At 39.7% G+C, this 26,595-nt stretch overlaps 1 protein-coding gene across 1 annotated transcript in view; it reads left to right on the forward strand.

Annotated features, from left to right (window-relative positions):
* DCHS2 (dachsous cadherin-related 2) overlaps positions 1 to 26,595 on the forward strand; it is a 349,005-nt gene that overhangs the window by 252,823 nt on the left and 69,587 nt on the right. The window contains exon 13 of the mRNA XM_060400925.1: positions 1,497 to 2,354. Coding sequence (XP_060256908.1) covers positions 1,497 to 2,354 — 858 coding nt within the window. The remainder of the gene's footprint in view (positions 1 to 1,496; positions 2,355 to 26,595) is intronic.

The raw sequence follows: 26,595 nt of genomic DNA on the forward strand, positions 1-26,595 counted from the left end.
TTGGTACAAATTAACATGTCTCATGAAGGCCTTCAAATGCAGTCCCTGCTCCTCAGCCTCCAGTACTGCCTGAGGCCGCTGTTTTTTTCAGCACGGCTCCACTTCCTCCACGTGCCTCTGCAGGGTTCAGTAAGTTCTCATGCTGTTGGGAATGGTCCCCCCTAGTCCAAAAATGTGGCTGGTAGGCCACTGAACTTCATTTTCCCAACTAATCTTCAGGTTGATTTTAAAATGCCTTTGGAAGCTCTTTATCCCTGAGTTTAGTTTTTTTTTTTTTTTTAAATTAGTTAATTTTAATTGGAGGCTAGTTACTTTACAATATTGCAGTGGTTTTGCCATACATTGATATGAATCAGCTATGGGTGTTCATGTATCCTCAATCCTGAACCCGCCTCCCACCTCCCTCCCCATCCGATCCCCCAGGGCATCCCAGTGCACCAGCCCTGAGCGCCCTGTCTCATGCATCAAACCTAGACTGGAGATCTGTTTCATATATGGTAATATACATATCTCAATGCTATTCACTCAAACCATCCCACCCTCGCCTTCTTCCATAGAGTCCAAAAGTCTGTTCTTTATCTCTCTGTCTCTTTTGCTCTCTTGCATAAAGGGCTTCCCTTGTGGCTCAGCTGGGAAAGAATCCACCTGCAGTGCAGGAGACCTGGGTTTGATCTCTGGGTTGGGAAGATCCCCTGGAGAAGGGAACGGCTACCCACTCCAGCATTCTGGCCTGGAGAATTCTATGTACTGTATAGTCCATGGGTTCACAAAGAGTCTGACGTGACTGGGCGACTTTCACTTTTACTTTTAAATTTTATTCTAGTTGGTACCATATACAATAGCAGAAGGAACATATTTTAAAGAATAAGACATAGGAACATATTTAAAGAATAAAACATAGTCCTTGCTTATGTTATGTAAGAGATAGACAAGTGTTCTACTGTCTCTGAAAGAAGTGTTATGGCTCATGCACAAAGGGCCATGGCATGTAGAAGAGGACCTTATTCCAATAATACAACCAGCATTCAACGTATAGTGAGTAAGGGGAAATTAAAAAATATGTTGTTTTAAATCAATCTGTTAATTTTTTATTGCTATCTACAAATGAACATTGAATACTGTTGCTTATTTAGGCCTACTGTTGTTTTATTTCAAGTAAAATATGCATTTTAATCCTTCAAAAAGAAAAAGCATATTACTATAAAAAGTTGAAGTTGAAAAAAAATCATACTGCTGCAAATCAGCCAAAGCAAGTGTTTGAATTACTGATTGCATTAAGATAGATGTTGAATTTTATTTTTTGCTTATCCCAAGTATTATTATCAGGAAGCTTTGTGAGGGTAGGGACTGGATCATGTACTTACAAAAGTGATAGTGTACTATAATAATCAGGAAATAAATATTTGTTGGATGAATATATATATATATATATATTCATAGTAAAGAGCTGCTACTTTTTCAATTCAAATATATTCTGAACTTGCTTTATTTAATAGGTGGAAATACTGATGAGTACTTTGCTATTAACGAAATGTCGGGAGAACTCTCAACCACTCGCGCTTTGGACCGGGAGGAAGTCAGCAACTTCACCCTCGTCATCCTGTGCTCGGATCTGGGGAGCCCGCCGCAAAGCTCCACGGCGCAGCTGCAGGTCAGAGTTCTGGACGTCAACGACCACAGCCCTTCCTTCCCCAGGCAGCAATACGAGGCTTTTGTGAGAGAGGACGCGCTAGTGGGAACCACGGTTCTCGTGCTCTCCTCCGTGGATGAGGATGAGGGCCTGAACGGGCAAACCAAGTATTCTCTGGTGCACGAGGCTTCCGGGGTGTTCACCATCGACCCTGCAGCGGGCGCACTGAGGACCAGCCGCACGCTTGACCGGGAAGCCAGGTCTGAGCACGTACTGAAGGCTGTGGCCAGAGACTGCGGTGTCCATGGCTCACGAAGCGCCACGGTGGTTATAAAAGTACATGTCACTGATGTTAATGACAACAGGCCAGTTTGGGAACAGAACCCCCTTGATATTTTTCTTTCCTCTCAGTCACCTACAAACCAAACAGCTGCCATCCTCAGAGCCAGTGACCCAGACTCGGGGCCCAATGGCACCGTCACGTTCAGCTTCGCAGAGCCCCAGTCAATGCTTTCTATTAATGAATACACAGGAGCAATTCAAATCCAGCAAATTCCGTCTTCAGAATATTTTCCTATTTGGCTGCAGATAAAAGCTGTGGATCAAGGGGTCCCAGCTAGAACAACCACTGGTCTCTTGGTCATTCACATGGAAGGAGAAGATGTGAGGATTTCCTTCAGCCAGCATCTGTATAAAGGGATCGTGCCTGAAAATTGTGAGGCAGGTGAGTGTCAAGTGTCCCACTTTTGGCAAAATGCTTAAAACTAACGATTATAGAGCTAGTGCTATCAAAGGTTCAGTTATGAATTTCTGAGTCCAGCCAATTCTTGGTATTATAATTTTCATTCAGAATATGTTATTAGAAAAATATACTCAAATATAGTAACATATTCATACCCCTTTCAAGACAGAAAAAACTAATAAAAACACTGAAATCATTCAGGACTCTTGAAGTTTAAGTTTAAAATCTCAAAAAACCTACATTTATTTAAATGTTTATGAATCCTAAACAGCTACATTTCCTAAATGACTTTCCTGGAAATCAATGAAAGGTGAAATCTGTTGTGGTTCAGTGACTGCCACTGTGTGTCCTTGGGAAGCTGGCTCTCTCAGCCTCCGTTTCCCAACCTGCAAATTAGGGATGAGTTTGGTACCTACCTCATTAGGGTGTTCTGAGGACCAAATGAGCCAGTTCCTATAAAGCCCTTAAAACAGTATCTGACTCAGAATCAGTGTGTAATTTTAAGGAAGTGCTATTTTTCTTATTATTACTTCATTTTGATACAGTCAGCGTTAGTTTCAACAGTGCAGTAATATCTGATCTTCAAAGAATTTGGCAAGATTATACCACTCAGAACAGGCTTCTGTGAATGGTGACTATTTTTCCTCATAATGCTAAATTATTTTTCAGTTATTTCCCTACTCAAATTTATGCCATAATGGGAAACATAAATAATTAATTCCAATGATCTTTCTACCCTAAAGCAAAAAAAAAAAAATTTCAGATAGTTGTGAATAGAAAGAAATCCAATCTAGGTGATTATATCTAACTAGAGAGTTGAACTATAAACCTTCTGAGTCTTTGGACCAGCCGGAGGACAAATCACGTGGACTCCGGGGCTTGCGGGAGAAGTAGTTTGCTTTCAACAAGTCTGATGTGTGCTGTTTGATTTCTCCAGTTGTTTTTTGTTTTTGCTTTGTCATTGTGGATTTAATTTCACTTTATTCATACCTAAAACAACCACTGTTTAAAAGGCAACTTGAATTTTTCTGAAATTGATTTATTTACTTCATAGTGAAAATATTTGTTACACATTATTACACATTTGTTGCACATTATATTCTCTATAAAAAGAATATTCAACTTAATATTGAATGTCAAGTTAGGATTCTTCTCAGTTATATATTATTAACCCCAGTTTCATCTTCTTTTGAATCATGGTTATCTCATGGCTGCTTATCCAGAAGGCCTCTTATGATTCTAAACATTATTAAGGGTAAATTGCAGTTACCTTCATTAAATGAAAGAATAGCATCTTCCAAAATAACTAGAAATTTCCACCTATATTCTTAGGTGTAATGAGAATTCCACAGAAGAGTTAAATGTTAAGTAATATGAGATACTCTCCAGAGCTGTGTTTCCTCATGAGAGCTATACATCCTAACTCCAGAGCAGAGTCTGATAGAAAGGAAAGGTAAAAGTTTCTAAATAATAATAATATATTTGTGCTAAATAATACAGCACAAACTATATTAATCCATCTTAAAATGAATTTGATAAAATCATAGAATTTTTAAGTCTAGCTTTTATCTGCAGTGAACATATAAACATTTTTTCCTTAACAGATGATCTTTCAGTCTCTACTTGAATATCTCAGTGATTGAGAGTCTGGGACAGTGGTTCTTGAACTTGGGTATGAAACAAGCACTCTCTCATGATTGCAGAAGGTTCTGCTTCAGTAATCTGGGGTCCAGGAACTGTCATTTTTAACACTCTCTAGGTTATTTGATTACGTGACAAAGTTGGAAAACTCTTTCATTTGGAAAGTAATTCCTGTGTTAAACCCAGATGTGCCTCGTTTGTGTATGTCCATAAATTCTAGTCCTGCCATCTGGAGTATTCCACTGATCTACACAGTTGCTTGTTCTTTAAATGTTTTACTTGCTCTTTCAACAAAAATTCTATTGAATATTATGTGCCAGGCACTTTTCTATTGGGATATGTTAGTGAACAAAAAAACAAAGATGCTTGTCCTTGAGAGGCTTACATTCCAGCAGGGTTAAAGAGACAGTAGCAGTGAACGTGAGAAATAGCTAAAATGTAGTGTGTGTTAGCTGGTGTTAAAAGCTGTGGTATGAAGAAACGGAGCAAGAGTCCTGGCGAGGGCACAAAGGCGATTTTTGATGGCATGTTAGGACTGGCATTACTGAGCAACTGAAATTTGGGGCAAAGACATAAAGAAAGGAGGTAGCCATTCATATATATGGGAGGAGAGCATTTCCAAAGAAAAAGAGGAGAAATCCAGTGGGAACTCGCCTGGCTTGTTCATGAACAGTAAAGGGGACTGTGCGACTAAAGCAGAGTAAGCCATTCTGACTGGTGTGAAGTGGTACTCATTGTGGTTTGATTTGCATTTCTCTGATAATGAGTGATGTTGAGCATCTTTTCATGTGTTTGTTGGCCATCCGTATGCCTTCTTTGGAGAAATGTCTATTTAGTTCTTTGGCCCATTTTTTTGATTGGGTCGTTTATTTTTCTGGAATTGAGCTGCATGAGTTGCTTGTATATTTTTGAGATTAGTTGTTTGTCAGTTGCTTCATTTGCTATTATTTTCTCCCATTCTGAAGGCTGTCTTTTCACCTTGCTTATATTTTCCTTTGTTGTGCAGAAGCTTTTAATTTTAATTAGGTCCCATTTGTTTATTTTTGCTTTTATTTCCAGAATTCTGGGAGGTGGATCATAGAGGATCCTGCTGTGATTTATGTCGGAGAGTGTTTTGCCTATGTTCTCCTCTAGGAGTTTTATAGTTTCTGGTCTTACATTTAGATCTTTAATCCATTTTGAGTTTATTTTTGTGTATGGTGTTAGAAAGTGTTCTAGTTTCATTCTTTTACAAGTGGTTGACCAGTTTTCCCAGCACCATTTGTTAAAGACACTGTCTTTAATCCATTGTATATTCTTGTCTCCTTTGTCAAAGATAAGATGTCCATAGGTGTGTGGATTTATCTCTGGGCTTTCTATTTTGTTCCATTGATCTATATTTCTGTCTTTGTGCCAGTACCATACTGTCTTGATGACTGTGGCTTTGTAGTAGAGGCTGAAGTCAGGCAGGTTGATTCCTCCAGTTCCATTCTTCTTTCTCAAGATTGCTTTGGCTATTCGAGGTTTTTTTGTATTTCCATACAAATTGTGAAATTATTTGTTCTAGTTCTGTGAAAAATGTGGCTGGTAGCTTGATAGGGATTGCATTGAATTTGTAAATTGCTTTGGGTAGTATACTCTTTTCACTATATTGATTCATCCAATCCGTGAACATGGTATATTTCTTCATCTATTAGTCAGAATGGCTGTGATCCAAAAGTCTACAAGCAATAAATGCTGGAGAGGGTGTGGAGAAAAGGGAACCCTCCTACACTGTTGGTGGGAATGCAAACTAGTACAGCCACCATGGAGAACAGTGTGGAGATTCCTTAAAAAACTGGAACTAGAACTGCCATATGACCCAGCAGTCCCACTGCTGGGCATACACACCAAGGAAACCAGAATTGAAAGCGACACATGTACCCCAATGTTCATCGCAGCACCGTTTATAATAGCCAGGACATGGAAACAACATAGATGTCCATCAGCAGATGAAGGATAAGAAAACTGTGGTGCATATACACAATGGAGTATTACTCAGCCATCACAAAAAATACATTTGAATCAGTTGTAATGAGGTGGATGAAACTGGAGTCGATTATACAGAGTGAAGTAAGCCAGAAAGAAAAACACCAATACAGTATACTAATGCATATATATGGAATTTAGAAAGATGGTAATGATAACCCTGTATGTGAGCAGCAAAAGAGACGCAGGTGTACAGAACAGTCTTTTGGACTCTGTGGGAGAGGGAGAGGGTGGGATGTTTTGGGAGAATGGCATTGAAACATGTATAATATCATATAAGAAACGAATGGCCAGTCTAGGTTTGATGCAAGATACAGGATGCTTGGGGTTGGTGCACTGGGGTAACCCAGAGGGATGGTATGGGGAGGGAAGTGGGAGGAGAGTTCAGGAGTGGGAACTTATATACGCCTGTGGTGGATTCATGTTGATGTATGGCAAAACCAATACAGTACTGTAAAGTAAAAATAAAATAATAATAATAAAAATAAATAAATAAAAAATAAAGCAGAGTAAGCAAGGTGAAAGTGAAAGCAAAGTCACTCAGTCGCGTCCGACTCTTTGTGACCCCATGGACTGCCAGGATCCTCCATCCATGGGATTCTCCAGGCAAGAATACTGAAGTGGGTTGCCATTTCCTTCTCCAGGAGATCTTCCGGATGCAGGGCTTGAACCCGGGTCTCCCACATTGTAGGCAGACGCTTTACCATCTGAGCCACCAGGGAAGTCAAGCAAGATGAAGAATGGTAAAAAATGAGGTCAGAAGTAGACAAAAAGAAGCAGCGGTGTCTTGTAGATCACTGGGAGGTCTTTGACTTTTACTGAAAATAGTTTTTGTTTCTCTAGTTCATTCAGTTATTCTTCACATAATGAGATTTCCAACCATGGCTAGTGAATATTCTCACCCAGTACAAATTCTGCAGAGTAGGAGGCATCAAATAAATTATCCCACAAAAGGATTGGCATAGACTTAAGTCAGTCATCGTTATCACACTTGTTCACATTAGTAAATGAAATTTCTAAAAATTAAGTAATGTGTCTGGCCATTTCCTAATTAAGATATCATTTCTCAAGTCACCCAGAATCAATTTCTTTGTAGGATTAACCCCCCTCCCAAAAATGCCCATATCTAAGGCATCCCAAAGAAAGCCCAATATGAAATTAATCTATAGATTAGGAAGTTTAATAATGTTTATGGTTAAATTGAGAAATGCTTTAATAATAACACTTATTAAAACTGCCATAGAAGGGAAAATGTTGTACCTGGTTTCATTTTTTTAATGTGCCACTCATTTCTTTGTCCAGGATTCGCTCTGCTGATAGGAGGAAGCTACCCTTATTTTGGTCCGATTCTCATCACTCAACCTTCCATCTACCCCCAGCCATAGCAGTTGGAATTAATCACTATGGCTAACAATAACCGGGTGTGAGATTTAAAAAAAAAAAAATTAGGGTGGAAAACTAAATTAATCTCTTACCCCTGAAGGCGGGCCTCCTGCTGCAGATTCAGGCAGAAAAGCTGATGAACACATGGGTGGCAGTAGTGGTGGTGGCAGCAGTGGGGGTTTAGTCTAAGTTGTGTCTGACTCTTGCGACCCCCTGGATTGTAGCCCACCAGGCTCCTCTGCCCATGGAATTTCCCAGGCAAGAATATTGGAGTAGGTTGCCATTTCCTTCTCCAGTGCATCTTTCCACCTCAGGGATCAAACCCATGTCTCCAGCATTGCAGGCAGATTCTTTACCAACTGAGCCACCAGGGAAGCTAGAATACATGGGTGGGAAGACTTTATTCTCCTGGTGCATCACTGTGTTTTCTTTGACCTCTGATCAAAGTCATCCTTCTTAATCTTCTTGTGTTTAAGAGTTATTGAACTGAATTTTTGACTGGTACCTTTTAAATAGAGTTTAAAAGATTTGTTTGTTAATCTTACACGTAGACAAGGTTAGAAATATTCTGGCAGTAAGCATATGTTATCCATAAATACCCAGGTAAGCATGCACTGCGAAACATCTAAAACAGTGGCTGAGATCTTGTTCTGAAGAGTAGCTATGACATGTGTGAATGGCATGGAGCTTACAGGGAGAGTAGCCTAAAGCCCTATGACAGGAAGCACAACAAGAAAGGAAAAGATGATGGTTAAGAAGGCTATTGAATCTGATTTAATACAACTAATCTACACCCACATCAGCAGGATTTCCTAGGCCCCAGTGGACAACAGTGATGAGGTGCATAAAATATTGATTAACATTTCATCTGGCCAAAGCTTTGCCTGGAGTGTGAAATCTGCCAGGTCATATCAAGGGCACCAAAAGGTGATTTTTAAAAAATTTGGATTCCAATGGTTTCATTCATTTCTTTTCAGTCACTCAGTCATGTCCAACCTTTTGTGACCCCATGGACTGCAGCATGCCAGGCTTCCCTGTCCATCACCAACTCCTGGAGTTTGCTCAAACTCATGTCCACCAAGTCGGTGATGCCATCCAACCATCTCATCCTCTGTCATCCCCTTCTCCTCCTGCCTTCAATCTTTCCCAGCATCAGAGTCTTTTCCACTGAGTCAGTTCTTCACATCAGGTGGCCAAAGTATTGGAGTTTCAGCTTCAACATCAGTCCTTCCAATGAACACCCAGGACTGATCTCCTTTAGGATGGACTGGTTGGATCTCCTTGCAGTCCAAGGGACTCTCAAGAGTCTTCTCCAACACCACAGTTCAAAAGCATCAATTCTTCAGCGCTCAGCTTTCTTTATAGTCCAACTCTCACATGACTACTGGAAAAACCATAGTTTTGACTAGATGGACCTTTGTTGGCAAAGTAGTGTCTCTGGTTTTTAATATGCTGTCTAGTTAGGTAATAGCTTTTCTTCCAAGGAGCAAGTGTCTTTTAATTTCATGGCTGCAATCACCATCTGCAGTGATTTTGGAGCCCAAGAAAATAAAGTATCTCGCTATTTCCATTGTTTCCTTGTCTATTTGCCTTGAAGTGATAGGATTTCAGGTGATAGATGCCATGATGTTCATTTATTGAATGCAGAGTTTTAGGGCAACTTTTTCACTCTCCTCTTTCACTTTCTTCAAGAGGCTCTTTAGTTCTTCACTTTCTGCCATAAGGGTGGTATCATCTACATATTTGAGGTTATTGATATTTCTCCCAGCAATCTTGATTCCCACTTGTGCTTCATCCAGCCTGGCATTTTGTATGATGTACACTGCATATAAGTTAAATAAGCAGGGTGACAATATACAGCCTTGACGTACTGCTTTCCCAATTTGGAACCAGTCTATTGTTCCATGTCCAGTTCTAACTGTTGCTTCCTGATCTGCGTACAGATTTCTCAGGAGGTAGATAAGGTGGCCAGGTATTCCCACCTCTTTACGAATTTTCCACATTATGTTGTGATCCACACAGTCAAAGGCTTTGGCATAGTTACTAAAGCAGAAATACATGTTTTTATGGAACTCTCTTCCTTTTTCAATGATCCAGTGGATGTTGGCAATTTGATCTGTGTTTCCTCTGCCTTTTCTAAATCCAGCTTGAACCTCTGGAAGTTCAGGATTCACATACTGTTGAAGTGTGGCTTGGAGAATTTTGAGCATTACTTTGCTAGCATGTGTGATGTGTGCAATTGTGCCGTAGTTTGAACATTCTTTGGCATTGCCAAAGAATGGAATGAAAACTGACCTTTTCTAGTCTTGTGGCCACTGCTGGGTTTTCCAAATTTGCTGGCATATTGAGTGCAGCACTTTCACAGCATCACCTTTAGGTTTTGAAACAGCTCAACTGAAATTCCATCACCTCCATTAGCTTTGTTTGTAGTGATGCTTCCTAAGGCCCACGTGACTTCACATTCCAGGATGTCTGGCTCTAGGTGAGTGATCACACCATCATGGATATCTGGGTTATGAAGATCTTTTTTGTATAGTTCTTCCATGTATCCTCATTGCCTTCTCTTTCCAATGGTTTTAAAACATTGTCCATTGATTCATGTTTAAATGGCCTTGACATAAATTATTTAATAGCATTTTATAATTTCCAGCTTTGCTTCCCTCTCCTATATGCCTTATCTTTGATATTTATTTTTAGATGGAAAATCTTGGAAGCTGCCTATTGGAAGTTTACATTTACTGTGGTTTAAATGGCCTTTCAGTAGGAGCACTTGACATCTGAGTTAATTATTTTTTGTACTATCCTAAGTTTTAATAATATTAAACTGTTTTTAACATCTAACATTTAACATTTTTTTAAGAAAATAAAAATTAAAACAACTCAGTTTTTATATTTGTTTAACATTTCTTTCTTGGAAAGCCTACAAGTTTGAATTTCAATTAATATTGTATCCTTCTATAGACAGCATTAAACTTAACACTTCAATTGTTTAAAACAGAATATAGTTTAATTATATATATAAATAATTTTGATAGCTTATAGCATTTTAGAAGCAGCCCTTTGGTAGATAAAGTCTCTTTATGTCATGAAATATTCACTTTTTCATAGAAAGTGTCATCACAGAAGGTGCCAATTGCCTGTAAAAGAGAGGTTAGATGTACTGCAAGATGGCAAGAAAAGCTGAAGCTCAAGTGAATCCCCATCCTTTACTCTTACCACTTAGTCTTCATTTTCTACCTGAATGAGAAGAAATATAAAATTCTGAATTTTTCTGAAGTGGAAGATAAACCACTTGGTTGTCCATGACATTCTAATCAATTGAACCATTTACATGCTCCTTCTAGAAGCCAACTTTTATTTCTTCTGTTTCACTTCCAAAGCTTTGGTTATACCAGTGAGGGTGAATCAGCAGCTGTTCCCCAATGTGGACTTTCTACAATTTCATGCATTTTTAAATAATTATTATGAGAGGAAAAATTGAAATTATGAATTGTGTTGATACCTTGATTAAAAATGACTAGTCAGACATTGAAAGACTTGAGATAAAATTAACATAATGATGTCTGAGGGCATTCTAAGTGTTAAAATACATTTAACATTGTCTACTAAATAAATTAGATCTTGATATTTTGGAGGAAACCCCATCTTCTGGCCCTTTGCAATTGATCCAGAATTCTGGCTCCTACAGTGGGTCAGGCTGGGCACGTGTACGTGGAGTATGGAAATAGCACAGGGGTTAGTATAGCTGAGTGTATCTCTACTGCTCTCCTGCCCAGGTTGGACAACTTTCCTACTCCTTCTAGAAAGTGGAGATGGGAACAACTGATTCACAGGGAAACCATAAGAATCAACTGAGGTCATAAGAGTCTACTAGTCACAGTTTTCATTGTTACTGTTATCTTCTTTCTGTCCCAAACCCTTAATAGAATTCCATAAAGTTAGCTGAGTATAAATTCTCACCAGAACAGCTAATAGTTACTTAGCAAGTATTTAACAGCTATTAAATATTTGCAGTTTTTAAAACCCTACCAGTCCTCTCTGTTTTACTTGGTCTCCAAACCAGATAAGAACTATATTTTACAAGGTGTCAGAGTTCCCATAATTTTGGAAGTGATGTCTTTATGTCATCCACAACTTTGGAACAGGGTCCAATATATAACATTTTATGATAATGGAAAGAAGGAAGCAAACAATATCTCTCATTTCTATTCATTCTTTAAGGCTGGTCTCCTATTTGGAATGGAATTTATTGGAATGAGTGCCCTCTAAGTTACCATTGGCTAACAATGTCAAATTCCGTCACCTTACATATGACTCTAAGGTAGCTCCAGAGGAGAGAGGAGGAGAAAGTCCTCTTGAAAGAAGGTGAACATCTCACAAGGCAGTTTTCATTTTGTGAATTAACCCCAGTCCCACGTCTGAGCCTCAGCTATATAGGCTCAAGACCTAATCTTAGCAAACCGAGGAGTTCTTCCCATTAGAAAGAGGACTGATATATAAACCAGAGTACAATTTTCCTAGACCCTGGTGGCTCAGATGGCAAAGAACCTGCCTGCAATGCAAGAGATCCGAGTTTGATCCCTGGATCAGAAAGATCCCTGGAAAAGGAAATGGCTACCCACTCCAATATTCTTGCCTGGAAAATTCCTTAGACAGAGGAGCCTGGCAAGCTATAGTCCACGAGGTCACAAAGAGTCAGATACAACAGAGTGACTAATACTTTCATTTTTACAGTTATTTTACTTATAGAAAAACTATAATTGCCCTCTGGATTACAGTAGTCATTTTAGAATGACCAGCTTTCTCTGGGAAAAAGGACACAGGAAGCCAGATTATACTCAGAAGTTTGCTTGTTAATCTTATATAGTTCAAGTAGGATATAATTCACACGTTGAATGTCATCAGCCTATGTTACCCTTTCTTAAGAAAGAACTCACACAGCATTGCCAAGTAGAATTTTATGAGCCTTTCATGACTGTCTGGGCTTGCATTGCTCATTGACTTTCTTTTGATCACACATCCATTCTTCTTGTGTCTTAACGCCTCCATCAAGCCTTCTGCCCTGGGAATGAGTCTGTTCCTTCAGGTGATTTTGTATAGCTCTCTTCTTCACTATTATATTTTGTTTAGCGATGTAACAGAGTTAATATTTTCAACGGCTACTTTTAAACAAATGTTTAAGTACACAGCAAAATTGAGGGGAAAGCACAGAGGTTTCCCATGTACCCTTTGCCCCAGTGACTCATGCATTCCCTCCCTCCTTATCAGCACCCTTCCCAGAGTGACAGTGGTGGTGGTTAGTCAGTAAGTAAGGTCTGACTATTGTGACCTCATAGACTGTAGCGCTCCAGGCACCTCTATTCATGGAATTTCCCAGGCAAGAATACTGGAGTGGGCTGCCATTTGCTTCTCCATCCCAGAGTGATACATTTGCTAAAATCTGTGAACCTACATTGATTCATCATAATCTCCCAAGGTTTCCAGTTTTCTTTAGGGTTCACCCTTGGTGTTGTACGTTCTATGGGTGTAAATGTTGTTCACTTGCTCAGTCGTGCCCGACTCCTTGCGACCCCATGGACTGCAGTACTCCAGGCCTCTCTGTCCCTATGCATCTCCCAAAGTTTGCCCAAGTTCATGTCTGTTGCATTGGTGATACCATCCAGCCTTCTCATCCTTTCATGCTCTCTTCTCTTCCTGCCCTTAATCTTTCCCAGCTTCAGGGGCTTTTCCAATGAGTCAGCTGTTCGCATCAGATGACCAAGATACTAGAGTTTCAGCATCAGTCCTTCCAATGAGTATTCAGGGTTGATTTCCCTTAAGATTGATGGGTTTGATCTCCTTGCTGTCCAAGGACCCTTCAGGAGTCTTCTCCAGCACCATAGTTCAAAGGCATCAATTTTTTGGTGCTCCACCTTCTTCGCAGTCCAGCTCTCACAACCATATGTGACCACTGGGAAGACCATTGCCTTGACTATATGGACTTTTGTCAGTAGAATAGTGTCTAACATGTTTAAATGTGTTAAACCTATCTCTAGGTTTGTCATAGACCTGCTAAGAAACAAATGGCTTCTGATTTCATGGCTTCAGTCCTAGCTGCAGTGATTTTAGAGCCTAAGAAGAGGAAATCTGTCACTACTTCCACCTTCTCCCCCTCTTTGCCATGAAGTAATGAGGCCAGATATCATGATCTTAGGTTTTTTTTGTTTTTTGTTTTTAAATATTTAGTTTTAAGCCAGCTCTGGAGGAGGGAATGGCAAACTACCCCAGTATACTTGCCATGAGAACCTCATGAACTGTATAAAAGGACAAATGAGTTTAGATAAATGGATAGTAACATGGGGTCGCAAAGAGTGAATGAACTGAACTGATAGTAACGTGTATCCACCATTATTATATCATACAGAGTAGATTCTCTGCCTAAAAAACATACTTTTCCTACCCATACATTTCTCCATACTCCCTGCCCAAACCCAGGCAACCACTGAGCTTGTTACTGTCTCTATAGTTTTGCGTTTTATAATATGTCATATAGTTGGAATCATATAGTATGATTCCATATATAGCCTTCCATATATTCCCCATATAGTCTTTTCAAATTAGCTTCTTTTACTTAGTGATATGCATATAATATTCCTCCATGTCTATTGGTTGCTTGAGAGCTCATTTCTTTTCAGCATTAAATAGTATTCCATTGTCTAGATATTGCACTTTATAAACCCATCTACTGAAGGACATCATGGTTGTTTTGAAGTTTGGGCAGTTATGAATAAATTTCTGTAAGGACCAGAGTACAAGTTTTTATGTAGACAGAAATCTCCAACTCCTTTGGGTAAATTTCAAGGAGTATGATTCCTAGATCTTATGGTAAGACTATATTTAGTTTTGTAAGAAAGTGCCAAACTGTCTTCCAAAGGGGTTGTACCATTTTGCTTTTCCACCAGCAATCAATGAATGAGAATTCCTGTTGCTCCCTATCTTTGCCAGCACATGATGTTGTCAGTGTTCCAAGTTTTAGCCATTCTAATAGATATATGGTTGTATGTCATTTTAGTTTGCATTTCTATGATGAAATATGATGTGAATATCTTCATATGCTTACTTTCCACCTGTATATCTTCTTTTGTGAGTGTTTTTAAAGGTTTTTTGTTGATTTTTAAGCAGGTTGTTTGTTATTATTGAGTTTAAGAGTTCTTTGTATATTCTCAATAATAGGCCTTTATCAGATATGTCTTTTGCAAAAAATATTCTCCCAGTCTATGTCTAGTCTTTTCTTTCTCTTGGTAGTATCTTTTGCTGAGTAGAAAAATTTAATTTTAATAAAGGCCAGCATTTTAATTCCATCTTTCTGAGATCCTGCCTTTGGTGTTGTATCTAAAAAGTTGTCATCAAACTCAGAGTCAACTAAATTTTCTCCAGCGTCTAGGAGTTTTGTGTTTCAGCATTTTGAATTCAGGTCCATGACCCATGTTGACTTAATTTTTTTAAAGGCATAAGGTCCTTGTACAGATTCTTTTTTTTCTTTTTTTGCATGTGGAAGCTCAGTGTCCCTCCACCATTTGTTGAAAAGACTATCCATTGTATTGCCTTTGCTTTTTTGCCAAAAATCAGTTGACTATATTTACATATGTCTATTTTGGGGGCTCTGTATTCTGTTGCACTGATCTATTTGTCTTATCCTTTCATCATGATTTCTGTAGCTTTATAGTCTTGAAGTCAAGTAGTCCTATTCATCCAACTTTGTTCTTTTCCTGAGGGTTAATATTTTTTTTAACTATATTTCTGCTCTTTTCTATATTGCCTGTCTGTGGATAAGACTTTCCACCAATTCTGTGAGAGGCATTCACTTATTTTGGACTCATTAGGATAGTTATAGCAGAAATGCAAACAAAGAATATTCTGCCTCTGACAAGCAGAATAGGTGGTCCTCGCTATAAACAGAGATTTCTCCTGAGGAAATCTGCCACATGGAAAGAAGGGAAAGCCTGTTCCTTCATGCTGTTGGAGGGTGCAGGAAGGGATAGAAGAAAATATGTAGGAAACAAGTGGCGAGCTATGATCATCCTCACCCTCTTCCCCAAAGCTTTCAACCTTGGGAAGGCCAGTGAGACAGCCTAAAGGAAAAGCTAAAAGCAGAGGACACTTTGGAACTCTGGGAGGATATGCTTCATGGGATAACATTTTCCTAACACAGGTGAGTAGAAGCAGATTTAAATGGGTAACATGTTTAGGTCAAGAGAAAGCATAAGCAAATGTTCCATTCTTGTCTGCCTCTTGCAAGGCCCAAAAGACCTCCCATGGTCCCAACAATCCCAGATGCAGATTAATGCAGAGTAGAGGCCAACACGCTTGTCATGAGGACCATGGCTACCAGTGATGAGGTGAGCCCCTTCCCAAGTCTGTTGGGTAGATAGCCAAAACACAAGGTTACATAGCATGCCAAGTACCAAAAACTGCAACATCAAAAGCAGCTTCAGTGGGGCCAGGCCAGCAGGGTAGAGTTCTGAGCCTGAACGTGTTGACATGAAAGACCAGATTCATTGCCTGGAGACAAATTCTAGGAGCTGGTGGACAGCGCACATAGGCCCCACCTCATTACTGCAAGTCTCCTGCAACTGGTGTCATCTTCAGAGCAGCAGCAGTGAAAGAGCAGGAACCTTCAAAGACTTGGCATGAATCTAGAGCCTCTAACTTCCTTGAGAGCACTGCTTCACGAGAATAGCCTGAGAAGACATGAATATCATGTCAATCATGGTGCTCCTAAGGAATATTACACCAATCATGAGAAAGTACAGAAATGATTTTTTTTCCTTTGCACATCAAAGTTGTGCTGTGTAAAACTAACTTTGCTTCATTTGCTTTAAATTCTTAAAGAATACTCATGTCTATTCTCAAGGATGCCAGATAAGTGCTGACTGTGTACACAATGTTATGCACCAAATACTCATTTTTTTAAATGTATAGGAAACAAGTGGTCAGCCTTGTAAACACCCTTGAACATCCCTTTCATCTCTTCTCTTACAAGACAATTTTGATGATCAAATAAGCACCTCATAATCTATAAAACATTTTACTTTCATTATTACTAACAGTTATCACAGAGATGAAAATATAACCAGGAGTACTTTGGAGAAGCTCCCCTTTTATGGAAGGCAGAACCAGGAAAGAGCTTGCTCCTAGTAGGTGTTCACCAAATATTTGTTGAAATAATTTCACCATGTAACTGCTATACTTCTAAAAAGACAAAAAGTTTATGCCTGAATGAGAATAAAACCAGCCCCCCCCCCCAAAAAAAATAGATGAGGAAGATACTTAGTTTTAGGCCAGGTAAGTGGCCCACATAGAGGGTTATGGACTCATGACCTTACCACAAGGAGCACCTGGACAGAGGCTTTTGTCCAATGATGAGCTAGACCAGAGAGATATTGATGGCCTTTCAGTTGTCAAAGGAGTAACAAAACAAGCTACCATATTGTAGAAAGCTCACTTTGAAGGTCTTGTGAAGAAGACTGGTTTGAGAAAAAGAGGTGAGTTAGGAGGATATTGTGGTCATCCACGTGGTAAATGACCCAAGTAAAACTGCAGTGGTAGGCGAAAATTGTTCTTCCCTCGTGGCTCAGATCATAGAGAATCTGTCTGAAATGCAGGAGACCTGGGTTCAATGCCTGGGTCAGGAAGATTCCCAGGAGAAGGGAATGGCAAGCTGTAGTCCAGGGGGTTGCAAAGAGTTGGACATGACTGAGCAACTAACACACAAGTAGCAGGGGAAGATAAGAAGGAATGTGGTCCCCAGTGTTTTTTAAGACAGCTTCACTGGGACTTGCTAACTATTTAGACCTAAGGTTGTCAATCCTGGCTGCACATATAGTTACCTGGGAAGCTTTTAAAATTTACTGATGCCTGGACATCCACCTTCCCCCTAAGCTTTGAAGGTAGACCAGACATTGTGAATCAGCAGAAACTCCCATTTATTATGTGTGCAAGTCAAGGGTGAGGGTAGATAGTGGGCTGAGAAGAAATCCAAAGTAATGCCAGTATTTTACAGGAGTTGGAGATGTACTATGTCTACAAAAGAGATTGAGATGGATTCCCAGGGCACTACTGGGAGGGTGGTGTTAGAGAAACAGGAAAGTGACACATTAAAGAAGCAGGGAGTGGTCAACATTATTAAATTTATAGCTGAGGGACGATAAGGACAGAAAAGTGGAGATTATCTCAGTCAGAGATGTATCCCCAAAGCAGAAGTGAGTGAAGCAGAAGGGTGTGGGGGGCTACCACACTCTGGGAGAGGGGCTACAGTGCTCATAGAGCCTTCCACGGTGGGATTGGGAAGAATGTTGCCTGACATGTTCTGAGGATGCTGTCTTGGCATAAGGAGATAAGAACATGGTAGAAAGGAAGACATATCTGAAAAGATAAGTCTGTACATCAAGTATAAAGGATAAGATAATAAGAGAATGATACAATTAACAAATAAGTGCTGGGAGAGTCCAGAAAGGAAGTTCTGAGGAGTATGTTTGAAACTCTGTTGAAATTGTTCAGGACATGGCCAAGAATAAAGACCAGGAATGGAGACCTCTTAAGTGAACCAGAGTTGGCTGTGGCTGTTTACAAGAATCATGTGCAGCCAAACAGAATTTAGCAGCTTCAGACAGTGCCGGGGTCCAGCCCCAGTGGATCCAGGGAATTTGAAGGGTGGATAGTGTTGGCATGAGAAAGACTTGTTTATTTATTAATATAAGATTAGATTAGGAAACAATAGTGTAGTAGGAAAATTCAGTGGAGGAAGAGGGCTGAATAGCTTGGATTACGCGGAAGACCAATAAAATTCCAGACAAGGAATTTGCACCATCTATGCTGGGCCACCTGTGCTCGCTTGAATATCTAAGGGTGCCTCGCTGTAGGCTCCCTTTCGCATGAGTCTTAACAGCTAGGGCAAGTAAGTAGACTTGGCGAGCCTCCGCACCCCAGGTGGAAATTCAGCCTGAAATTAGAGTGAAGAGGAGAGGAAAGAGAGAGACACGGAGGAAACCAGTCCAGCAACTAGCTCCGTCCTCTATTGTTCAGAAGGCCTTTTATACTTTTGATAAAACATGAAGATCGATGGATAACACAAAGTTATGCAGCGTTAGCAGTCCAGACTCTTATCAAAACCAGGCTTTTCTCTCTGCATACCTAATTGTATACACAAGTCTTAGGTAATTTACATCATCTTCCAGCCAAAAGGGCCAATTAACATTTTACAGCCTTTTTTCTGATAAGGGTTTGTCAACCAGAAGACTTATTTGTGTTGATCTTCCCAAGGTCTAGTGCCACTCTCAGAAAGCACTAAATAAAGTTACATTCTTACACAGCAAAGATACAGCAACTTATAACAAGTAGAGGGAGTACAGTGATTTACAGCAAAAGAGAAGCAATTAACTCAAAAGTCTAGTGTTGCTAATATCAAAACTACTATGTATCTTTTTCTATATCCTGCTTACATTGAGTAACATCCTTCCAGGTGCCTAAAAGATAAAGAATATGGAGGTCTGGCAGCAGTCATTGAGTCAACAGTGAAAACCCTCTACCAATATAATTTTTAAATCTTTAGAAAAGGCTCTGTATCTTAAGATGCTTTTAAGCTTTGTGCCTCTCATGGTTGGGGGGGTTGTAAACAATTCACAAACTGTAAGAGGTCTGGGGAACCTGTTAGGCAAGCTAGAGAGCAATCAGAGGGGGTTTTAACTGAAACATCCCTTTCAAATGCAGAAGGCTAAAGCTCTGATTTGACTTTTTCCAGAGAATATCAGAAGAGTGGAAAAGCAGGCAGATTCTTATTTTTTGGGGGGGTGGATGCTCAGGAAATTCCAGGGGGAAAACCTGAGGTCTGATTAGCCTTGCCATCAGAGCTCTTGCTGCATGACCTTGTCATGGGTGGAATTCCTCACTCTGGCTCCCGGCAAGACAGGACTGAGAACTTTGGAGAGCACTGAAAGCTGAGCACTGAAGAATTGATGCTTTTGAACTGTGGTGTTGGAGAAGACTCTTGAGAGTCCCTTGGGCTGCAAGGAGATCCAACCAGTCCATCCTAAAGGAGATCAGTCCTGTGTGTTCATCGGAAGGACTAATGCTGAAGCTGAAACTCCAATACTTTGGCCACCTCATGCGAAGAGTTGACTCATTGGAAAAGACCCTGATGCTGGGAGGGATTGGGGGCAGAAGGGGATGACAGAAGATGAGATGGCTGGATGGCATCACCGACTCGATGGACATGAGTTTGGGTAAACTCTGGGAGTTGGTGATGGACAGGGAGGCATGGCATGCTGCAATTCATGGAGTCGCAAAGAGTTGGACATGACTGAGCAACTGAACTGAACTGACTGAACTTGCTAGAACTTAATATTTTTAGAAGGCAGAGTATAGAGAAATGTAAAGTGGAGATTTTTCACAAAGCTTGGCCATAAAGAGGCAGAAGTAATGTTGCAATATCTTGAAGAATGGTGAGGATCAGAGGGCTACTATGTTTTGTTTTTGAAAGCTGAAAAGAGATTTAGACATTGGTGATTTATAGCACTTTAAAGTTTACAAAGAATTTTCATTTATATGTAAGTCAAAAACAGAACATAACATTTAGAAATATCAGGATTTCATTTCTTTTAGGTTTTAACTAGCATCTATTGTTTGTCAGGAGAATCCTGATGTTTTCAGATTATTTTGAGGATAACAATATTGTCTTGCTAAAGAGCTGCTGTGACAATCAAATAGACTCATTAAAATTGTGTATTATAGTACTCATTATGTGCTGCTAAAAACATCGTGAAAGTTGTTCCTTATAATCTAATTGAAACATACTTTCAACATTTTCCTTGTTTCTTAATGGAAAATGTGCTGAATATTTCATAACTGAGGTTAATCACTCATACAGAAAAGTTGTGCAACCTTTCTTTCTGGATGTGCAGGCTCTAGGTTCTGGCTGGCTCTCAGATTCTAGGAGCTGAACAGAGAATAAGAACAAGTCTTAAAAGTGCAGAGACTATTTGCAACAGTCAGGACATAGAAGCAACTTAGATGTCCATCTGCAGATGCATGGATAAAGAAATTGTGGTACATATGCAGCTGTTCAGACTCTTTCTCACCCCATGGACCATAGCCCACCAGGTTCCTCTCTCCATGGGATTCTCCTGGCAAGAATACTGGAGAGGCATGCCCTTTCTTCCTCCAGGTGGCCTTCCCCACCCAGGGATCGAACCCATGTCTCCTTCTTTGGCCAGTGGATCACTAGCACCACCTGGGAAGCCTGTGTGTGTATATACGTATACACTCACCCATGAAAAGGAATGAGTTGAATTTGAATCAAATGAGGTGGATGAACCTAGAGCCTGTTACACAGTGAAGTGAATTAGAGAAGAACAAACACTGTATTCACATGTTAATGCATATATATGGAATCAAAAAATGGCACTGATGAATCTACATGCAGGGTAGGAACAGAGACATGCGTTTAGAGAACCGACTTGTGGACGCAGTAGGGGAAGGAGAGGGTGAAACGGCTTGAGAGAGTAGCATTAGCATGCATGCACTACTATGTATGAAACAGGTGGCTGGCAGGAAGCAGCTGCATAGGGCAGGGAACTATGATCGGTGCTCTGAGATGACGTAGAGGGCTGGGGTCGGGGGGAGGGAGGGAGGCTCAAATGTACACTTACGGCTGATTCAGTCAGTCTCTCCCATCAGGAAGCTTCCATAGCCTCTTATCCTTCCATCAGAGGGCAGACAGAAAACCACAATCAGAGAAAACTAAACCATCCGATAACCTGGACCACAGCTTTGTCTAACTTAATGAAACTATGAGCCATGCCATGTAGGGCCACCCAAGACAGATGGATCATGCTGGAGAGTTCTGACAAAATGTGGTCACTGGAGAAGGGAATGGCAAAGCACTTCAGTATTCTTGCCTTGAGAACTCCATGAACACTATGAACAGGCAAAAAGATAGGACACTGAAAGATGAGATCCCCAGGTCGGTAGGTACCCAATATGCTATGGGAGATCAGTGGAGAAATAACTCCAGAAAGAATGATGAAATGGAGCCAAAGCAAAAAAAAAAAAAAAAAAAAAGAAAGAAACAAAGAAACAACACCCAGATGTGGATATTCCTGGTGATGGAAGTAAAGTCTGATGCTGTAAAGAGCAATATTGCATAGGAACCTGGAATGTTAGTTCCATGAATCAAGGCAAATTGAAAGTGGTCAAACAGGAGATGACAAGAGGGAACATGGACATTTTAGGAATCAGTGAACTAAGATGGACTGGAATGGATGAATTTAACTCAGATGACCATTATACCTACTACTGTGGGCAAGAATCAATTAGAAGAAATGGAGTAGCCATCACAGTCAACAGAATAATCCAAAATGCAGTACTTGGATGCAATCTCAAAAACCACAGAATGGTCTCTGTTCTTTTCCAAAGCAAATCATTCAGTATCACAGTAATCCAAGTCTATGCCCTGACCAGTAATGCTGAAGATGCTGAAGTTGAATTGTTCTATGAAGACCTATGAGACCTAGAACTAACACCCCCAAAAGATGTCCTTTTCATTATAGGGAACTGGAATGCAAAAGTAGGAAGTCAAGAAGCACCTGGAGTAACAGGAAAATTTGGCCTTGGAGTACAGAATGAAGCAAGGCAAAGGCTAATAGAGTTCTGCCAAAAGAATACACTGGTCATAGAAAACACCCTCTTCTAACAACACAAGAGAAGACTCTACACATGGACATCACCAGATGGTCAGTATCAAAATCAGATTGATTATATTTTTTGCAGCCAAAGATGGAAAAGCTCTATACAGTCAGCAAAAACAAGTCTGGGAGCTGACTGTGGCTCACATCATGAACTCCTTATTGCCAAATTCAGACTGAAATTGAAGAAAGTAGGGAAAATCACTAGGCTTTTCAGGTATGACCTACATCAAACCCCTTATGATTATACAATGAAAGTGATAAATAGATTCAAGGGATCAGATCTGATACACAGAGTGCCTAAAGAACTATGGATGGGGGTTCATGACATTGTACAGGAAGAGGTGATCAAGACCATACCCAAGAAAAGGAAACGCAAAAAGACAAAATGGCTGTCTGAGGAGGACTTACAAATAGCTGTGAAAAGAAGAGAAGTGAAAGGCAAAGGAGAAAAGGAAAGATATACGCATTTGAATGCAGAGTTCCAAAGAATAGCAAAGAGAGATTAGAAAGCCTTCCTCAGTGATCAATGCAAAGAAATAGAGGAAAAAATAGAATGGGAAAGACTAGAGATCTCTTCAAGAAAATTAGAGATACCAAGGGAACATTTCATGCAAAGATGGGCATGATAAAGGACAGAAATGGTATGGACCTAAAAGAAGCATAAGATACTAAGAGGTGGAAAGAATATACAGAAGAACTATACAAAAAAGATCTTCATGACCCAGATAATCATGACATGATCATGTGGATATCTCTATGATGTGGTGTGATCATTCACCAAGAGCCAGACATCCTGGAATGCAAAGTCAAGTGGGCCTTAGAAAGCATCACTATAAACAAAGCTAGTGGAGGTGATAGAATTCCAGTTGAGCTATTTCAAATCCTAAAGAATGATGCTCTGAAATAGATGCAGTCAATATGCCAGCAAATTTGGAAAACTCAGCAGCAGTCACAGGACTGGAAAAGGTCAGTTTTCATTCCAATCCCCAGGAAAGACAATGAAAAAGAATGCTCAAACTACCGCACAATTGCACTCATCTCACACACTAGCTTCCCTGGTAGCTCAGACAGTAAAGTGTCTGTCTACAATGCAGGAGACCCAGGTTCGATCCCTGGGTCAGGAAGATCCCCTGGAGAAGGAAACGGCAACCCACTCCAGTATTCATGCCTGGAAAATCCCATGGACCGAGGAGCCTGGTGGGCTACAATCCAGTGGGTCTCAAAGAGTCGGACATGACTGAGCAACTTCGCTTCACTTTACTGCACTTCACACACTAGCAAAGTGATGCTCAAAATTCTCCAACCCAGGCTTCAATGGTACATGAACCAAGGACTTCCAGACGGTAAGCTGGATTCAGAAAAGGCAGAGGAACCAGACATCAAATTGTCAACATCCAACATCTGTTGGATCATCTAAAAAGCAAGAAAGTTCCAGAAAAACATCTACTTCTGCTTTATTGACCATACCAAAGCCTTTGACTGTGTGGATCAGAGCATAATGTGGAAAATTCTTCAAGAGATGGAAATACCAGACCACCTCATCTGCCTCCTGAGAAATCTGTATGCAGGTCAGGAAGTAACATTTAGAACTGCACATGGAACAACAGACTGGTTCCAAATTGGGAAAGGAGTATGTCAAGGCTGTATATTGTCACCCTGCTTATTTAACTTATATGCAGAGTACATCATGAGAAATGCTGGACTGGATGAAGCATAAGCTGGAATCCAGATTGCCGGGAGAAATATCAATAACCTCAGATATGCAGATGACACCACTTTTATGGCAGAAAGCAAAGGAGAACTCAAGAGCCTTTTGATGAAAGTGAAAGAGGAGAGTGAAAAAGTTGGCTTAAAATTCAACATGCTGAAAACTAAGATCATTGCATCTGGTCCTATCACTTCATGGAAGATAGATGGGGAAACAATGGAAACAGTGACAGACTTTATTTTGGGGGGCTCCAAAATCACTGCAGATGGTGACTGCAGCCATGAAATTAAAAGGTGCTTGCTGCTTGGAAGAAAAGCTATGACCAACCTAAAGAGCACATTAAAAAGCAGAAACATTACTTTGCCGACAAAGTACGTCTAGTCAAAGCTATGGTTTTTCCAGTGTGGATGTGAAAGATGGACTATAAAGAAAGCTGATCACTTAAGAATTAATGCTTTTGAACTGTGGTATTGGATAAGACTCTTCAGAGTCCCTTGAACAGCAAAGAGATCCAACCAGTCCATCCTAAAGGAAATCAGTCCCAATATTCATTGGAAGGACTGATGGTGAAACTCCAATACTTTGGCCACCTGATGCGAAGAACTGGCTCATTGGAAAAGACCCTGATGCTGGGAAAGATTGAAGGCAGGAGGAGATGGGGACGATAGAGGATGAGATGGCTGGATGGCATCACTGGCTCAATGGACATGAGTTTGGGTAAACTCTGGGAGTTGGTGATGGACAGGGAGACCTGGAGTGCTGCAGTCCATGGGGTCTCAAAGAGTCGGACATGACTGATCAACTGAAGTGAACTGAACTGATGGCTCATTCACATCTTTGTACAGCGGAAGCCAGGAAGCAATTATCCTCAAACTATTTTTTTTCTTTAAGTACAGTGAATTTGAAGTATGATTATCAAACTAGGACTATCACCCAGAAAGGGAATGGTTGAACAATGTGAGAAGATAGCAGCAGCTGGTCCACAGATAAGATCTGGAGTCTGATCCAACATTGAAATAACAGTGAAAATTCTCAAGTTCATGTTTTGGGTCTTTGTATGTTAGTTTTCTGTAATTCACAAAATTGGAAAGGTAATAGCAACATCCAGGAATCATTTTAGCATTGCTCTTCTCTAGGTTGTATGAGTGCATTTTAAAATGATTGAATACAGCCATTTACAGATAATCACTCCTTTTTAAAAAGTTGCCCACTAAAATCCCTAATCCCATTACAAATATATTTTATTCACTTCTCATTGCATGTATTAAATTCTGTGTTGGTTTTCTTTCACATCAAGTACAAGAGTGAATAAGCACTTTTTATGGCTTCCTCTATTGTTTCTTCAGGCGTTTACAAAAGCAGTTGTGTTCAACAGTGCATGCCGTTTACATTTTAGAATTTGGTTTTCATCTGTCCACAAACTTTGGAAATTTAGCCATTTTGAGTATTTTCCATGCCTTGTTTCATCCCAGGGGTGAAATTTTTGGAAAGCCCTAGCAACATATGTTCAATCATTTTTGATGATGAGAAGGTAGGAAGGAAAAAATCATCTCTTTTTTTTAAAGGGAGGTAGGAGACATAAGATTTACCATCTTAACCATTTTTAAGTGTATCGTGCAGTCATGTTAACAGTATGTATATCATTGTGCAGTGAGTTTCTCCAGCTTTTTTCATCTTTCAAAACTCTAGTTCAATACTTGTTGAACAACTCTTTCTCCTACCTCCACCCCAAGCAAAACCCATTCTACTTTCTAATTCTAAGGGTTTGACTATTTAGATACTTTAAGTGGAGACAAGCAGTATTTGTCTTTTTCGTGGCTAGCTTATTCACATAATGTTCATCGATGTTGTACCATATTGCAGGATTTCCATCTTTTTTGAGGCTAATTATTATACCATCGTTTGTTTATACCACATTTCTTTATCCGTTTATCCTCTGAAAGACATTTAGGTTGTTTCCACCTCTTAGGCTGTTGTAAATAATGTTGCAATGAATATGGATGTGCAAATATGTCTTTAAGATCCTGTTTTTAGTTCTTTGGATTGCTGGATCATATGATAATTCTAATTTCAATTTTTAGAGGATATTTATACAGTGTTCCATAGTGACTATGCCATTTTACTCTCCAAACGACAGTGTAAAATTGTTCCAGTTTCTCCGTACCTTTACTGACACTCATCGTTTTCTGTTTTGTTGTTGTTGTTATTTTTCTAGCTGGTATGAGGTGGTATCTCATTGTGGTTTTGGATTTGCATTTTCTTGATTATGACTAATGTTGAGCATCTTTTCATGTACTCATGGACCTTTATTATATGTTCTTTGGAGAAATGTCTATTCAAGTCATTTTTTCATTTTCAATTGATTTTTTTTTCTATTGAGTTGTAGGAGTTCTTTATATACTTTGGAGATTAACCCCTTATCATATATATAGTTTGTAAATATTTTCTCCCATTCCATAGGTTGCCTTTTCACTCTTGATTGTTTCCTTTGCTGCAGAGAAATTTTTATTTTGGTATAGTATTGTTCATCAATTTTTGCTTTTGCTTTTTGTACTTTTATTCTCATATCAAAAAAATTACTGCCAAATCCAGTGTCATGAAGCTTTCCCCACATGTTTTCTTCTGGGAGATTTAAGTCCATTCTTACTTAATTTTTAAATATGTGTAAGATATTCAAATACATTATTTGAATGTGGATATTCAGTTATCTTAAGACCATTTATAAAATAGACTATTGTGTAGCCTTGGCATCCTTGTCAAA

This window comes from Ovis aries, chromosome 17, assembly GCF_016772045.2.
Source record: "Ovis aries strain OAR_USU_Benz2616 breed Rambouillet chromosome 17, ARS-UI_Ramb_v3.0, whole genome shotgun sequence".
NCBI lineage: Eukaryota > Metazoa > Chordata > Mammalia > Artiodactyla > Bovidae > Ovis > Ovis aries.